Below are 19073 nucleotides of genomic sequence, written 5' to 3' on the forward strand. Positions count from 1 at the left end.
TCTATTCAGCGTATTTCATTCAACTAACGTTATTACCCGATAGATCGCAATCCATTCTTTCGGTTGGGTGCATTAGTTGACCAAAATAGTTTGAATTAAGAGCACAATCGTCGTTCCAAAAATCAAGATCAGAATCAATTAGGCCCATTTGAAAAAAAATCCAAGATTTAGCAACGCTGTTACTTTTGTAAACAAACGCTGCCAGCACTTGCCATGGCGCAAAATGTTGGAGCTCGAACATGACTTTGCGCATAATGGCATTTTCAGATTTCATTATCTAACGTCCAACAGTGCATTATCACTAAAAGAAAAGTGCAATACAAATGAACAAAGTACCATGCATAAACTAAACTACTTCATCTTGTCAATGTAAAACAATTTGTTTATTCGACAAAACTTTTCGTAAAATCTTTTTCATTACAATCGCAATACCTTTCAATCGATTGGCTCAAGATGGCCGCTTTCGCATATCTCTGAATGTAGGATCCCTAGTTGGGCCATGACCCACCCAGCGCAGCGGAAGCCCATCTAAATACTGGCCCAAGTATTAAAATCCCAACCAGCGAATCCCGACTGTATTTCCAGTGAAAACTAGATGTACAAACACTGATGTCAAGATGCTCTATATCAAGTGATATAGCTCATAATCTGAACGTACTATAATACTTACTTATCATCACTTAATAAGTGAAATTCAATTTCAAACAAATTATGCCATTTTAATATGAATGTAAACATACATTTCCTGGGAGAAAATGTGATGTGATGCTTAATAAAACATAATTCAGATCTGCTGTGTTCCATGCTACCTAAATGTAATTATCCATTTGAACATTAAGCAAACCTAATCAATTTGTTGATTGAATAATGAGTTACGGTTACACTAATTCTAGTCTGATGACAAGAGTAGACCCTGGTCGCGTGCTCAGTCTTACTGCGGATTAGTATCACTGAACAGCGACGGCCGTGGGATCATGGATTTTGATACAGTGCTTCCAGAAGTAGGTGGTTTCGGATTATACCAAAAACTCGTGATCTGTGTTTTGCTTTTACCAGCAGTAATACCATGCGCTTTCCATGCATACAGGTAAGTTGATAGTTTATTAGTCAGTTTCATGAGAACTATTCTCGCCATAGAAATATAGTTTTTATATCAACATGAAAAATAATACAAATAAATATCTAGCTATTTATGCAGTGGTTTTGGATGATATATACATTAATATGTTGATTGTTTCAGATCATAGATAAAATAACTTGTCAAATTGATTATTATGATCATAAGACTGACTGTCAGGTATGTTGGAACAGTTAGGAATAATCTATACAATCAACATATAGTTAGGGATAAAGGGGAAGCCCGAGTATACGATACCGCGCAATAAGAAACATACTTAATTTAGTTTGATTGGTGTTGTATTGTATTTTTTATGTATTTCGATGATATTGTTAAGTTCAGGTATGGATTCTATTGAAATTCCTTAGCTAAAAACTTCAAATCAAGGTTTTTCGCGATTCCGCCTACATGGTTAGAAGAAGTAGGGGAACGATTCGGCACTTCATCTCATAGCTCCTATTTCCATCTCACCAAAAACAAAGCAATGAAAAGGAATTTGATTTGTTTTTATTTTGTGATTTTTTCAGCAGTGAGCACGCATGTTAGCAAAAAAAGCGACAAGATTGGTGCTGTATTTCATTGTTTTGCGATGAGATGAATATATGTTCAGTGAGATGGAAAATGGAACAGTTCCCCTACATAATTTTAGGTTGTCATAAAATGAAGAGCAAATGAATGGATACACTATTAGAGTGGGGCGCAGTTGTATGGCAAAACGCAAACTTCGTCCGATCAAGTGAGATCAAGGTTTTTCTGAATCGTTTTGGAACCCCAATCAACTGTGCAAAATATGGGCTCGATTGGTTGCGACCTCGCATGCCGCATCACGTTTTAAATTTACATGGACATCAGTATGGGAAAACGTAATTTTAAACATTTTTGAAAGATTTTGCCGAAGAAGGTACGCAGCTGGAAGCAAAATGTTATTACTTTTCAAAAATTGATTGTTTAAACCATATGCAAGAAATCAAATGCTTCCATTAGCTCTAAAGCCCTATAAGATCAATTATTTTGAAATAACACTCAAATAACAAATTATTGGTCTACGTAGTTCGGCAGTGCTGGCAGAATAAACGATTTTTTGCATATGGTTTGAACACTCAATCTTCGAAGCATTATAACTTTTATCGAGGACGTTCCAGCAACGTGCCGTTTGAAGGAATGATCAAAGTAGACAGATGAACGGAAAGGAAATGCGAACATTAATTAACATCTAAGAGATAACGAGTAGTTCGACAAAAAATACCTTTTTTGGTACAAAACACTTTTAAAATATAAATTAGCGAGAGTCAGCTACACCGACATTAGATAAAAATCTAAAGAACGAACCAAAAAACTATAATGAATTATTGGCAGTGGCTGATTTTCTACTCGCCGCTTCCACATCCAGGCGTTATCGTATATGCGCAAATAGCCGGCATGAGTTAACCGCCAGAAATTTGTATGGTGAAAGACATCTAACACGGGTTTTCTCAAAATTATTGATCTTTTCATGAAAAACTATCTGGTACCGGTTATGTAGGATGGTGTCCGCTACTACGCCTACCAAATATTTTTTCGATGAAGGTGCTTAAGAAATCGAGCCTTTGATGCCTTTCGGCATACTGATTTCAGAAAGTTAACTCCTAGTGTGCCGCTGTAAGCACGCTCAAAGCAGGCGATTCATTACAATCACGTACAAAATCACTTCAATCACTTTAGTCATCTCGACAACTACTCACCACTGAACTTCACTCAAACTCCATAGTAGAAATTAATCACATATAGTGGTTCACATCAAATTTTTTTCGCTGGAATTCAGCAATATTTTGCTGGATTTTGCCGAGCTGTAAAACCAGCAATCCATCCAGCAAAATTTGTTTTGCTGTACCTCCAGCAAACCTGATAGCATAGCATAGCATATGTGATTGTACAAATCGTGGGTGGCTATACAATGCTCAATTGAGCAATCTATTGTACATTGTCGCAAATTGGTACTTGGGATTAGTACCTTTTCCTATACAGTAGCAGTTGTATACCTGGCCACGTCCTTACAATCACGGAAGGAAGGGAAGGAATGTTAGTTCAACATCTACTAGTGAAGATGCAGGGAACCCACACTACCTTCATAGATGTCTCGGGAAGGAAAATTTGTGTTAGTGGAAAAGGTGAATAATAGGGAGCTAAGGAAAAACAAAACAAAACCCAAAATTTTGGCAAATCGCCCGATCGTTCTGCCGTCCGAAACAAGAGCCAACACGCACTGAACTCTGCTGTACCTCCAGCAAACCTGATAATCATAAAATTGACAGGTGCATAACTGTATTTTCAGCAATGTCGATAACGGTTTGCTGGATGGTCAGTAACATGAAAATCAAAATGATTTGCTGTATTCCCAGCAATTTAATATTATTAATATGTATTGAAATATCAGCACAATGTGAATCAAGAAGAGCATTAAATTAGTAATGTCGCAATTATGAGAATGAAACAAGTTCTTTGAACGTGTATCAGTTAATAAAATCCTCGAACTAAAAGTTGCAATACAGTTTTGCTTGATCAACTGCTGGCTGATACATGTCCTAGGAGATAACCTCATTCACCAATAATTTTGCTTCACTGCGACATTCATTACTTTTTATTTCCAATCACTTTTACGTCAATGCAAATTACATCCGAAAAAAACAGCTTATTTCAACCTCGATTTCAACCTAAAGGTAACATCTCATGGTAATGGATGGTTTAGTAATTTCTGCCTTAAATAAAGAAAAAAACGGCTTACGCGCAAAGACGTGGAACTGGAGGAGATATAGTGGCTGTTTTCTTTTCGCGTGTCCTGACAGCTGGGATGTTCTGACGCATGACTTCAATTTGACAGATTAACACGGTTGCTGGATTTCCAGCAATAACTTGCTTTTGCTGATTTTCAGTAAATCATTTTAACAATGAATCGCCTGCTTTGAGCGTGCCTACAGCGGCACACTAGGAGTTAACTTTTGGAAATCAGTATGGCGAAAGGCATCTAATGTTTAATATCTCGAAAATAGGCAACTTAATCGAAAAAATATTTGGTAGGCGGTATAGCGGACACCTCCATACATAACTAATGCCAAATAGTTTTTCGTGAAAAGTTCCTACTGTTGAGAAAACCCGCGTTAGATGTCTTTCGCCATACAAACATCAGGTGGTTAACTCATGCTGGCTATTTTCACATAATATACGTTAGCGCCTACTGCTGGCAGTGACGGGTAGGAAACCAGCCACTGTATGTGATTCATTGCTGCTTTTCAGCAAACAAAATTTTAATGTATAAGCCATTTTATGAGACAGATTCGAACAGCTGATCGAAATTTTGAGTGGACGGCTCGGTCTTTGTTTTGGTAAATTTGCATGTAAATCATCATCATTTCGTCATCATCATCATCATTTCATTTCATTTTCGCAAATGTTCCTTGTAAAATGTAAATATTAGTATTTGGTCTCCTGTCATTTGAGCTTTCTATAAAATGGCTTATTGTTGGTTTACAACCAGCAAACTGTTTTGCTGGAACTAGAAATTCAATTTTGGTGTGTTGGTTTCCTACCCGCCGCTGCCGTATCCATGCGCTATCGTATTTATATGTAAAAAGCCAGCATGAGTTAACCACCAGAAGTGGGAACCGCAAGGTTTGTATATACAAAAAGTTGGTGAATATAACGGGGAAATGTAAAAAATCATTAGCACACTAGGAGTTAACTTTCGGAAATCAGTATGGCGAAAGGCATCTAAAGTTTAATATCTCGAAAATAATCACCTTAATCGAAAAAATATTTGGTAGGCATAGTAGCAGCCACCTTCCTACATAACTGGTACCCAAGAGATTTCCGTGAAAAGTTCCTGCTGTTGAGAAAACCTGCGTTCGCCATACAAACTTCAGGAGGTTAACTAATGCTGGCTATTTTTACATATACATTAGCGCCTGGATACGACAGTGGCGGGTAGGAAACCAACCACTGTATGTGTCTGAAACTTGATTATGCATATGAACAACATGTGATAGATTTAGTTCGGAAAAGGTATTGGAGGGTAACCCCACCGAAGGGGCGGTTACCCTCCAATACCTTTTCCGAACTAAATCTATCACATGTTGTACATATGCATAATCAAGTTTCAGACATAGTAATTAATTTCCACTCCGGGTGGCTTAATACCCGGCATATAGGCAATAAATTATTGGCAGTGGCTGATTTTCTACTCGCCGCAGCCACATCCAGGCGCTATCGTATATGCACAAAATAGCCAGCAAGAGTTAACCGCCAGAAATTTGTATGGCGAAAGACATCTAACGTTGGTTTTCTCAAAATTAGGAACTTTTCATGAAAAACTATTTGGTACCGGTTATGAGGGATGGTGTCCGCTACTACGCCTACCAAATATTTTTTCGATTAAAGTGCTTAATTTTGAGAAATCGAACCTTAGATGCCTTTCGCCATACTGATTTCAGGAAGTTAACTCCTAGTGTGCCGCTGTAAGCACGCTCAAAGCAGTCGATTCATTAACTTTGAATGCACTGTATGTGATTCATTCAGTGCAAAACCGAATTATAGCAGCTAACGATTTTTCTCACAATGAATGAATTATTGGCAGTGGCTGATTTTCTACCCGTCGCTGCCACATCCAGGCGCTATAGTATATGCCCAAAATAGCCAGCATGAGTTAACCGCCAGAAATTTGTATGATGAAAGACATCTAACGCGGGTTTTCTCAAAATTAGGACCTTTTCGTGAAAAACTATTTGGTACCGGTTATGTAGGAAGGTGTCCGCTACTATACCTACCGAATATTTTTTTGATAAAGGTGCTTAATTTTGAGAAATCGAGTCTTAGATACCTTTCGCCATACTGATTTCAGAAAGTTAACTCCTAGTGTGCCGCTGTAAGCAAAATCAAAGCTGGCGATTCATTCATACGTTAAACCTAACTTCGGAAGTGATGCGCTGTTTTCATTAGGTGATTTGCTATACAGCGCACCACTTACGAAATTAGGTTTAACGTATGGATTATGAGAAAAATCCAATGAATCACCTGCTTTGAGCGTGCTTACACACTTAATTTTTTTCGCCGAGGCCGGCAAAATAAATTGCCGATAATCCAACAGCTGAGAGCTCGGTAAAAATCTCGTTAAAAGTTCAAATTGCCGAATGGTCTGCAAAACGTGTAGTCATACCAGCTGTCAAAATTTGCAGGGCATATCGGTAATTAAATTAACGAATCTTTTCGGCATATAATTCTGCCGAAATTCAGGAAATTATTATTTTCTCTTGTTTTTCAAAAGAATAAAAAATTAAAAGCCAAGAATTATATTTATTTCTGAAACATATTGGTCTAAAAATATGAATTTAGCACTTTGACATATTTTTATGAACTATTTTTTCTAGTGAGTATGTTTTCATAATACATTGATTGATAGTTCTTTGCACGAACATTATTTTCATGTAAAGTAATGGACACACAAGCATTCTCTTGTCGGAAACACCTTAGATTTTAAAAATATTCTCTTCGTCTCAGGATCTCGATTCTAACGTGCAACCGGTGACTCCAATGCATAATACATATTTCAGTGGTGGTGCCTTACTTTCGGTTCGTTGAATAACACTCATTATCACAAAAAGCCTCTGGAAAAATATCAAGTAAATTTCACTACCAAATAGATTAAATTATTCTATGCATCAATCGCATAGATAATATTCAAAAACTTACATAGAATGAAATTTGTCGGCAAGCAAACACGTAGTTAATTTCATTTTGCATTTTTTTGCGTTCTTGACACAACTTCGATTTTGACATTTCACACTTTTCCGAATCTCGGCAAATATATTATTTCACTGATTCTGGTCGCAAAATAGATTACCGACTTTCGGTGATCAATGTTCTTAGCCGAATTTCGGTAACAAGAGTTTTAAAAAACAATGTGAAATGTCAAACTTTGACGATATATCAGTAATATAGTAATTTACCGACCAAGTTCGTCATTTTCTATTACCGAAATCAAATTTAGCGTTTAAGTGTGTACAGCAGCACACTAGGAGTTAACTTTCTGAAATCAGTATGGTGAAAAGCATCTAAGGTTGGATTTCTCAAAATTAAGCACCTTAATCGAAAAAATATTTGGTAGGCATAGTAGCGGATACCATCCTTCATAACCGGTACCAAATAGTTTTTCATGAAAAGTTCCTAGTTTTGAGAAAACTCGCGTTAGATGTCTTTCGCCATACAAATTTCTGGCGGTTAACTCATGCTGGCTTTTTGCGCATATACGATAGCGCCTTGATGTGGAAGCGGCGGGTAGAAAATCAGCCACCGTCAATAATTCATTTCGATAGCGGCTATAATTCGGTTTTCTACTGAATTTATAATATCTCGAAAATAAGCACCTTTATCGAAAAACCACAGACGTAGTCCTACGTCAAAATATTTGGTAGGCGTAGTAGCGGACACCATCCTTTATAACCGATACCAAATAGATTTTCATGAATAGTTCCTAATTTTGAGAAAACCCGCGTTAGATGTCTTTCGCCATACAAATTTCTGGTGGTTAACTCATATTGGCTATTTGCGCATATACGATACGATTATTGGCAGTGGCTGATTTTCTACCCGATTTTCTACCATGTCGAAAGAAGAGCTATGCTAGACGTTTGCGGTCGGGACACAACCCGGGATACCCTTATCCAGAGGATGTGCCAAGCAGTGGAGAAGTGGAACGCAGTTTCGACTGCAACCACTCAGATTGCTTGCAGCTTGCAGATAATCTAGCGCGCCCAGCAGCAGTCGGCAAGCATGACTAACTTGTGATTGGTTATTTAGAGCGAAAACATGCTGAGCGCGGGGACCATTCACAAATTACATAACGCTTTAGGGAGTGGGAGGGTACCTAGCAGAGCGTTACGGCCCATATAAATTTCAGAACCTTTTCATACAAAAAACGTTACGAGGGGGTGGGTGGGGGTTGAAAATGGTCAATTTTTGCGTTATGTAATTTGTGAATGAACCCTAAGAGTGTCGCAGCGAGTTGCAACCGCAGTCGTAACCACGAGGCATGGCAGAAGAGTGAGCGCATAGGTGTTAGTATGGACTGCACATGCCGAGGTAGTAGGGTCGTAGCGTAGAACTGTTTGTACCTATCGCTATAGACACCTCAAAGCACGACAGAAGTGACTAGAGTGAGCATCCAAATCAGTCTCACGTGGTATGTTAGAGGGTGAGCATCCAAGTCAGACTCACATGGCATTACTATGTCTGAAACTCGATTATGCATATGTACAACATGTGATAGATTTAGTTCGGAAAAGGTATTGGAGGGTAACCGCCCCTTCGGTGGGCTTTGATCCCACGACCCCAGTACGCTAGACAGGTGCTTTCCCTACTAAGCTACGAAGGAACTCCGTCGTCCTCCGCAGCTTAGCGGGTACTGATGAAACCAAATCCCCAGCACAAGGTACCAGCCGAACTCTCTCATTCCATTTCCAGAACTAACTCTCTCATATGTGTTTTTGTACACATGCCAATCAAGTAGGATGAGTATTTAGTATTGTCCGGCTCCTACACACTTGCTTCATCAGCAACGGCGCTCAATGAAGTAGGGTTGTGTGAGGTTGTGCCAGTTTGGTCGTCAGATCCCGACCCGACCACACAAGCGAAGAGAGATCGCCACTCGAGATCAGTACATTCAAAGTTAATTGCCTATATGCCGGGTATTAAGCCACCCGGAGTGGAAATTAATTACTATGTCTGAAACTTGATTATGCATATGTACAACATGTGATAGATTTAGTTCGGAAAAGGTATTGGAGGGTAACCGCCCCTTCGGTGGGCTTCGATCCCACGACCCCAGTTGTACATATGCATAATCGAGTTTCAGACATAGTAATTAATTTCCACTCCGGGTGGCTTAATACCCGGCATATAGGCAATTAACTTTGAATGTACTCACATGGCATGTTAAGGGCTTGCACCCAAGTCAGCCTCGCATGGCATGTCAGAAATGAGAACCTAAGTAAGTCTCACATGGTGTGTCAGGTTGGAGTGGCACGGTGTGCTAGAGTGAGCACCCAAATAAGTCTCAGATTGGTGTGCCAGTTGGATATTTTATCTTAATTCTTCTTCTTCTTCAATGGCTCTACATTCCAACTGGAACTTGGCCTGCTTTTCAGCGTGCAAAGAGGTAGGACTGCCAATCCGGAGATGGCGAGTTCGATTCCGGTCATAATATATCCATGGTACTTCATGGTACACCCGTTTCTTTTTTTACAATGCTGTGTTTTAGTCGATTATGTCCTTTAGCGTAAATGAAACTATGAGTTCACCTCACAAAAAAAATCACAAAGAATCAAAGAAAATTCAGGTGGTATTAAAAATGCTGTACAAGTTTAGGTTAACCGAGAAATTAAGAAATACTAACCGTGTAAAAAAAATATTGGGTTTATGTTAAGCTATGCAATGTGGCACGATTACATGAGATCTGATTGTTCTCCGCAGCAACATGATTTATTGGCAAAAATTATCATGTGAAGTGAATTAAACTGTACCTTTTTGGTACAAATTTATCATATTGAAACCCATTTTTCGTAATTGCAAAAAATAGCGTGTGCGACTCATAGGAAAAATCATCTTTTTGCAACTAGTTTCTCAAACTACTATTAATGCAGTGTCGATGATTAGACTAATCCGTTTTTCCTATATTATCCCTATACTATAATAAAAAAATCTCCTATAGTCAATTGTTCATTGCAGCCACACCAAACCACTGGTGCAAGATACCTGAACTTAAGGAAGTTGAACCATGGGCTTCAAAACTTATTAAGGAGCTGAGGTGGACTACATTATAGAAAATATGGTAAATATAATAACTATTATATACTATTCTTTTATTAGCATTCCACTAGAAATGAAGGATGGACGATCCCGATCAGCAATGTGTAGTATGTACGCAAGAAATTACTCACACCTTTTCAATCTGATGCAAACTAACAGCAGCACAACGTTGATGAGAGATCTATCACCTTCTACAAATATCACTAGTTGCCTTAATGGTTGGAACTACGATACATCCGTGTTTAAATCTACTGTTGTTACAGAGGTAATATTCAATTTCTCATAGTTAATGAATCTTTTAGTTGCGATACATAAAACAATATTTTTCGTTTTTGTTCGGGTGAACCACTCACGATCAATTATTCGATCCATTCTACCATTATCTGTGCAAAGACTCAAAGACATCAAACCAAATATTTCGATTTTTGCAATACTGAATACAATATTGGATGCATCTCAGAAGGAGGATGACGGAGCACTAAAGAGAGTAAATGTTTATTGTTTAGAAGACTTCTGGAGCTATTTCAACTAATTATTTTATGTAATTCGTAATTTACGATGAGATTCTTTCACAAATTACATTAGCTCAAAATTGATCTTTTTTAACCCTCACCTAACGCTTTTTGTAAGAAAGGCTTTTTTACTAGGAGTAATGGTTTATGTATTAACCCAGCATACGTGTGTAGTAGCTCCAAACTACCACACGGCAGAGTACCAGAGTGTGGGAATCCTACAGCCGTGACTGGTCCTACCCACTAAACCCCCCTTGAGCTTCAACCCAATAATTCACCCCGGGACTTACATTCAGTATTACTTCTGAGGGATAGGCAGCACTTAACGTACTCCTCCTAAAATGATATGCGGTGCCTCTCTTCGATGATCTGATTAACTTCTTAGGCCTTTTGCTCCTTAGTTTGTACACTTTTGATCATTGAGGCTCCCTTCGTTTGTGTCAATAAGCAAACCAAAGCCTTGAGCCCTTTAGATTTTTCCTTGTGCCATTCAGCACCACATCTTTTTTATTCATTTAACTCTGAACGTGCTCGTAATCTACTCAGATAGTCCCCGGCGGCGGATCTATCCTACTCCGACGGGGGCGGAAACTCCCCCGATACAAACGACCCGCATCCGTGGAAGGCTATATTACGTTACCAACACTACTCTATCAGCTGGTCAGCATGGTGCTATGCTATTTTTCACTTCAACTGGTGACCGAATGAGTGTCGAGGTCGATACAAAGATTTCGGTTCAATGGTGCTCCGACGACCACGATCTACTCAGCCAGTCTCCGGCGGTGGGCCTAGCCTAGTCCGAAGACCCGATTTCCATTCGGGCATTCGGCTTTCTGCTTAACCGTTGAGCCATTCAGCTCTCGCCTTGGTCGCGATCGCAAACAATTCGGATAGTCCCCGATGGCGAATCTATTCTAGTCCGATGAGAAGTTCCCCAGTAACCGGCCGTTCTGCGGCTACACGCTCGCCGCAAGCTGACAACAATTGCTTGCGGTCCACATTAGGGATCCTATATTAAGAGATGTGCGAATACTTTTCCAGATGATTTAGCAACGCTGTTACTTTTGTAAACAAACGCTGCCAGCACTTGCCATGGCGCAAAATGTTGGAGCTTGAACATGACTTTTCGCATAATAGTATTTTCAGATTTCGTTATCTAACGTCCAACAGTGCATTATCACTAAGAGAAAAGTGCAATACAAATGAACAAAGTACCATGCATAAACTAGACTACTTCAACTTGCCAATGTAAAACAAATAGTTTATTCGACAAAACTTTTCGTAAAATCTTTTTCATTACAATCGCAATACCTTTCAATCCGCAAAAATAACAATGTTCATTTGGCTCCGATTCTGACAGCTCTCAATAAGCCATTTTATAGAAAGCTCAAATGACAGGAGACCAAATACTAATATTTACATTTTACAAGGAACATTTGCGAAAATGAAATGAAATGATGATGATGATGACGAAATGATGATGGTTTACATGCAAATTAACCAAAACAAAGACCGAGCCCTCCACTCAAAATTTCGATCAGCTGTTCGAATCTGTCTCATAAAATGGCTTATGCTCGATTGGCTCAAGATGGCCGCTTTCGCATATCTCTGAATGTAGGATCCCTAGTCCACATCATTACCGACAACTATCTTCCGTGACGGTATCCTCTAACGCTCATGGTCCGCTTTCCGAAATGGCGGCCTGCAGCTGTTAAGGAAGCGTTTGAAAATGTATATAGGCCGTAACGCTTAGACAGAGATACCCACCCACCCCCTGAAGCGTTATGTAATTTGTGGATGAGCCTTGGGTATTTTCGACAATCATGTGAAGCATAATGTGCGACTCCTTATAAATGAATACAATTACTAAAATCGCAACTGGTACCGAACGGCCTTAAGTTTTAGTATTGTAACAACTGACTAGCTCAGAACTAATTACTCTTAGGGCCGGCTACCGCTTACTTTGGGAGGACTCACAACCACAACAGAAACAATAAGAGACCATGAAACACCAAGAATGGAACCTCTACGCAACACACCAAAATATTCTTTACATTTTACTTTCGATTATCTACTACCTCATACTTTGAGTAGAACTGACCGATAAAGCCGAGAAACAAATCATTCACTTTACATAGGTTTATTCATTTTTCATTCTTTTGGAAAAAGGAGAGGTTGGTAAGAATGTTCGTTGGGTTCCATGAGTATGCGAAAGAGAGGGAGGAATTATAAACGGTTACTTGCCATTACTGGATCACCGGCGGGACGATGTACGAGGGTTCCGTTCTGCAGTGTATAGAGAATGTGGATGTCCTGATTTGCGTAATTGCCGGCTGGTACCTGGACTACACCAGGGCCGGATGGTACTGAATCGCCTCTGGTTATTCGGGTTCTTGCGGGATCAGACCGATGCAACTACCCACTACCACCCTGCCGCCGAAGCAGTTTCTCCAAATGTCACTCGCCCCATGTGAGTCTTATTTGGGTGCTCACTCTAACACTCCACTGGCATGCCTGGAGGTGTCAATAGCGGTATGTATAGACCAATTAACGATACTACGCTACGACGGTCCTGCCTCAGTATGCGCAGTCCACACTCAAACTTCGAGGTGGCAATGTTGGTGACGCACTATGACACTCCTGCCTCAACACAAGCAGATCACTACCGAAGTAGGGACACTCCCCATGCCAATTGGCACTCTCTCTCTATGCTCTTGTGCGCTTTGAGCGGCACACGTAGCCAAACCCCACCATGCCCTAGGCAGGCCCGTTGGGAGGGGTCGTAAACCCCCTGGATATAGTCCCTACTGCCCTGTCACCCACCCTGTCACATATCGTAGGGGCTTGCCGGTCACCAGCCTATGAGCTCGCCAATGTATACGCTTTCCTGGGAAGAAGGGGGGTCTTGGTTTTCCCTGTCCACCTGACACTGGAGCTGAAACCTGTCTTCTTGTGTTGGATCCGACCCCGAAACTTTGAATTCCGTGTGGGCGCCGTGGTGGCGATTGATTTTTCTTGCCGGGGTGACGTCCCCAGGCTCGTGAATGGAGCAGCCACAATCGGATATAAGACTGTCTTTGAGCGGGGGTAATCCCACCGATCCTCACAGCAGTCCGCACATCCAAAGCTAAAGTTGCCACACAATCACCACGTGTGGCTCAACAATATCGAAAGTGGCTTGTTGGCCACCAGCAAGTGAGCTCGCCACCGTCCACGTTTCTTGATCTCGGAGTCACACGCACAGTTTGGGTTCATTTCCTGCGAAGCTGCTTCGAACGGCTTCACACTACTCCCCAGGAACTGTCGCACAGATAGCACCCGAAGCGGCCATTAGAATGGCTTCTCCAGGCGGTTTTCCCCTAGGAAACTCAACCAAAAACCGACAAATTTTCTTTTTTTTATCTCCGAGGTACGATTTTTTCCTATCGCCGTTCACAATCGACTCCTTTTCGTCTCCTCAATCCACCGCCTCCCTCATTCTATTCCTCTTTTCCTACCCTCTTACGCCTTATATACTCCCTCTCTCTTCTAATCAGATTAATAATCAGAGATACCAACCTCTAGGAGTAGGTATACATGAGAAGTGAGATAGGAACGAGGAACATATTATAGGACAGACGAATGAAAATTTGAATTTTTGAACTAACGCAAGTAATAACAGCAGTACTTGAACTCCCTTTATTTGCTTCTGAGGTTCTATTTCTCACGGTAACATCTCTCCCATATTGTATCCGCACGCTATGTTTAAAGGCAACTATTATGCAAAGTAAATGCACCTCGGATGTTAAGCCGTTAGATCATAGTTTTTGACCTCTAGTTTAATGATCTGCATCGATTAAAATATTTCATCGGTGAAATTTTGACTTTTTTACTATTTAAGGTAATATTTTTAACCTAAAAACCTTTTCTGATTTTTTAAAATTTTTTGGGACAAGTTATATAAAATCCAACCAATACTGTTTTCCCGATGATTTAAGAAACATTTTCATATAAAAACATTTTTCATAGTAGAAGCTATATTGAAATTACTGCCAGTCTTAAATGTTCTTACGGTTTATTAAGAATCGATATGTAGCCTTCCTTAGCCGTGCGGTAAGATGCACTGCTACACTGCAAGACCATGCTAAAAGTGGCTGGGTTCGATTCCCGGTCTTGTCTAGGAAATATTCTCACCTTCCCTGGGCATAAAGTATTATCGTAGCTTCATGATATACGAATGCGAAAATGGTAGCTTGAACTAGAAACCTCGCAGTTAATAACTATGGAAGTGCTAAATGAACACTAAGCTCCGAGGCGGCATATGTCCAGAGTGGTTGATGTAATGCCAATAAGAAGAAGTATTATTAAATTGAAAAACGTAATATCACTCTTTAACATTTCAAATCAACAAAAAATTAAAACTACGAACTAGTACAAAGTAGTATTTATGTATGTTCTGTATTTCAAACTTGATTGAACCTCAATGGACGTCTGCATTATGTGACCACTGTTATATGCTCCCACCGTGGATACTTGCATACTGTTCGTGGTTATCTGGCATTTTGTAGATAGTATAGAAATTACTGATGGCTTCCGTTGTTTGCTCCGTATACTTTGTAAGGCTCTATTGCGCTCTATTCAAGAACATGGAATTTCAAAATAAGAAATTTTTCGATGATTGGTAGCCCGGCTGATATCCAACTGTAACAAAAAACTCGTATGGCGTCTGAATAGAAGTCCAACAATGTTACACTAAAACAGCAATCAACTACCTGTGGTAGACTCTCCAATACTTTGTAATAAAATAACCATTGCATTATTTTCCTTTCAAAACACCCCGTTTAACTAAAAGACTTCGGCAGTACGCCCAGTGAAACCAAGTTGAGCATAATGAGTTGCGTGGACCTCTGATGTCCAGACTTCAGATTTGTCTGGATGGTTTTTTTTTGCTACAGGGCCGAAAATTTGGTAGACCAATCCCACCAGTTAATGTAGCGCTGGAGGAGGGTTTTTGTCTAAAATTGTGTCATAGTCTCCTCCTTCCAGAAAATGATTATGAACACAATGAATCGCCTGCTTTGAGCGTGCTTACAGCGGCACACCTGGAGTTAACTTTCTGAAATCAGTATGGTTTTTATATGTTTTTATATGAAAATTGTCCTTGAAGTGGATTTTATATAACTTGCTTCAAAAAATTTAAAAAAATCAGAAAAGATTTTTAGGTTGAAAATATCCCCTTAAATGGTAAAAAAGTCAAATTATCACCGATAAAATATTTCAATCAACACGGATCCTTAAACTAGAGGTCAAAAACAATGACCTAACAGCTTAACATCCCAGGTGCATTCACTTTGCATAATAGTTGCCTTTAAACATAGCGTGTATCCGTTGATAACGGTAACAGTATACAAATAAATAGTTTATGATGATTATCAATCATTTGAAGAATAAATAAAAAAAATCAAAGTCAATATACTACTCAACATTTTATGTTCTTCTTTTATAGTGGAATCTGGTGTGCGAAAAAGAATTTTACCCCACGGCAGCGTTGATAGTTTTCGGAGTAGGAGGACTCATAGGAAATTTCATTTTTGGCTACATGCAGGATTATTGGGGACGCAAGTCTTCGTTTTTCATATATTTAATCATAGAAATAGTTGCATGCGCATCAGGCGTGTTTGCGTGGAACTTTGAACTGTGGCTAGTAACGCGGTTCATTGTTGGGTTAACTGTACCTGCCATCCTTTCGAGCCCATATGTTTTAGGTAAGTATTCGTTACATGATCTTTTTTATTCTTTGTTAATCGTATTAACTCAGTTCATATTTCCTTCTAGCTATTGAGCTCGTTGAGCCTAAGAAACGAGATTTTTGTACTATTGTGTCTAACATTGCCTACTCGATAGGTCTTGTATTGCTCGCAGGGATCGTGTACTTGTTTCGAGACTGGAGGTCGTTATCCCTAGCTGTTTCGCTTCCATTATTGTTATTATTCGCTTTCTACCACTTCATTCCTGAATCACCTCGCTGGTTAGTAGCCAGAAATAGGTTTAAAGATGCTGCTCAGGTTATGGAAACTATGGCAAGGTAAGAGACCTATAGACTCAATAATAAAAAAAAAATATTTATCATATCATTGGTTTCAGATTAAATAGAAAGACCATTCCTTCTAACTATGAAAATATTCTGAAATCTAAATTCAGTATACTTAATGATGTAAATGGTGTTTCTAAGTACAACTACGGCATTAGTGATTTGTTCGCAGGTCGTCAAATGGCCCGCAAAACAATCATCATAACGTTTATATGGTTCACCAATACAAGTGTTTATGTAGGTTTGAGTTACTATGCACCAGCACTTGGTGGCGATGAGATCTTCGTTTTCTTTTTGGCGGGTTTAGTCGAACTTCCAACATACATAATACTTTGGCCTAGCATCTATTATTTTGGCAGACGGTGGATTTTGTTTGTATCTATGGCCTTAGGAGGAATAGCATGTCTTTCCACATACATCACGCAAAGTAGTAAGTAAATATTATATGTTATTACAGTTCAACAAATATAACAAATGAGAATATGTTTTGAATATTGCCTAACTTCATTTAATTTGCATATTGAAGTCGCGAAAATAAAAAAATGTCTATTTGATGTTCGGTGGCTCATGCGCATGTATTGCGCTTTGCTCCGGTCGAAATAGGCGCGATCTTTAATAGTTTATAGAAGCCATCGAGTAAGTAAGTACAATGCGGAATTCGTGATTGAACATGTTACGTATCAGATGCGGATTCGGGTGTTTAGTTTAAGTTTATGCAGTTGGATAGTAAATCGGCAGATAATCCCCCTCAGAAACTTCGCGGGATCTGAGAATTTAGTACTGTGTTGATTCGCGATTGATTGTATTTCGATTAACAAGTAAAACGGTTGCGCGATCTGAGATATTTCGTTTTGTTCTGTATGTACTGTTCGTAAAAGTAAACCAGATCGCATCACTCACCAAAGTAAATCCAGATAAAATATCCTATACGTCTAACACAATCACCCCTATTCTTGTTTACGGACGAACGAAACTTTCGAACGAATACACCCAAGTAACCAATCTATCAATCCTCCCTTTCCTATATGACCGTAAGGACGTGGCCGGAGCCGTTATTGACTTAAAATACGTGACCTTCTGAAACGTATACATAGAGAATGGATAGCAAATCCCATGCGCCAGTTCCAGTCCAAGTTCCAGTCAATCACAGAGTAGCAACTACGAATTGTACGGTCATAACGTTCATGCTCACTTATTTATTTATTACCAGACTAAGGCCGGAGTGGCCTGTACAATACATGTTGGATTTCTTATCCAACGCGATTTGGGAAGTCTTTCGGATCGCACACTTCAAACAACTTGGATTGTTTTTACCGTTTATTGCTTAACGTTCGGAATAAACACTTGCAACAGGACCGTTCCTTTGCCGTTCCTTTCTGTCCTCCTTACCTCGTTTGCCAGCTTTTATAGTTGGGTGGGGTTTCATTGGAGAAGGCAAACCGGCTGGTGTGTGAATGGTTCACAAAATAGTACACCGATTGATACTTAATTCTAACAATCGGCCATCCTGACCGTCATTCGCCTCGAATGGCGTCTTCCCTAGCATCACCATGGTCTATTTCTTCGTCGCTATCGTCTACATCATCTAAAGAGATAAATCTTTTCATAAATTCAGCACACGTGGATGTACGATTTGGCCCTTCGTGGTTTCCAACCTTTTCAACATCATATCTATCATTTCTCTTTTTCTTAGTTACACGATAGGGTTCCTAAAACATTTTAGCAATTTTCAAGTGTGTTCCAAATTGTGTACACAGAAAAAATAAAGAACCTAAAAAAAAACGAACAGTGGGTAATGTCTGTGACATAACCGCTAAGTGGACGTAGGACTTGACTTGACCATGCCTTTAAGATACATAATATGTCCAAATTTCTCACATCAACTATTTTGGATAAATAATCGGCGTTGCATACCAGACGAGCTCGGTGGTCTAGTGGCTACCGCTTCTGCCTTATAAGCAGGAGGTCGTGGGTTCAATTCCAGGCTCGTCCCTTTCCTTTCCAAAAAGAAAACCTCCCGTGGCACCTATGAGAGGTCGTAGAGTTCTCTGCATCTTTCTTAAGTAGGTGTCCGACTAACCATCCTTCCCCTTCCCCAGCATTCGCAAGGACGTGGCCAGGACAGATCTGGACTATTGGAGAGAGTGCATTGCTTCCATCTAAGAGATAGTGACTAGTCCCAAATCAATATCTGTGGTAACGGATGAAAGTGATGCTACTCTCACACAATAGTCCAGGCTTGTACCACCTACGAATTTGTGCGAATTGCTCAATGCTAATGCTAATGCTAATAATCGGCGTTGCATACCATTCCTTGGCAAAATCTTCTCATCAAACCGACACAGAAATCAAATCTACCTCGAACAAGAATCTTCAAAAAAAATCAGGAAGTATCTGTCCGATCACGGAATATTAGCCTCGACAGTGGCAACCTTCCCACTGAAGGACTGCCTGAAATAAGCCACAAGTTGGCTCAGCAGGGGATGTAGACTGTATCTCAGCCCCTCCACTGAAGGGCCTCCTAATGCGTGCGATAGCGACT

General features: G+C 39.8%; 1 protein-coding gene across 3 annotated transcripts in view; it reads left to right on the plus strand.

Moving 5' to 3' along the window:
- The first annotated feature begins 931 nt into the window (after positions 1-931).
- LOC134211718 (beta-alanine transporter) overlaps positions 932-19073 on the plus strand; it is a 34244-nt gene continuing 16102 nt past the window's right edge. Inside the window, exons 1-6 of one of the 3 annotated variants that reach the window (XM_062688878.1) lie at positions 932-1087; positions 9852-9947; positions 10010-10214; positions 15947-16205; positions 16276-16525; positions 16585-16961. In XM_062688878.1, coding sequence (XP_062544862.1) covers positions 975-1087; positions 9852-9947; positions 10010-10214; positions 15947-16205; positions 16276-16525; positions 16585-16961 — 1300 coding nt within the window. In that variant the 5' untranslated portion in view covers positions 932-974. Of the gene's footprint in view, positions 1088-9851; positions 9972-10009; positions 10215-15946; positions 16206-16275; positions 16526-16584; positions 16962-19073 lie in introns of those variants that run through there. The other 2 variants (XM_062688879.1, XM_062688880.1) reach the window with 2 other exon arrangements.

The sequence above is a fragment of the Armigeres subalbatus genome, chromosome 2 (assembly GCF_024139115.2).
Source record: "Armigeres subalbatus isolate Guangzhou_Male chromosome 2, GZ_Asu_2, whole genome shotgun sequence".
NCBI classification, from domain to species: domain Eukaryota; kingdom Metazoa; phylum Arthropoda; class Insecta; order Diptera; family Culicidae; genus Armigeres; species Armigeres subalbatus.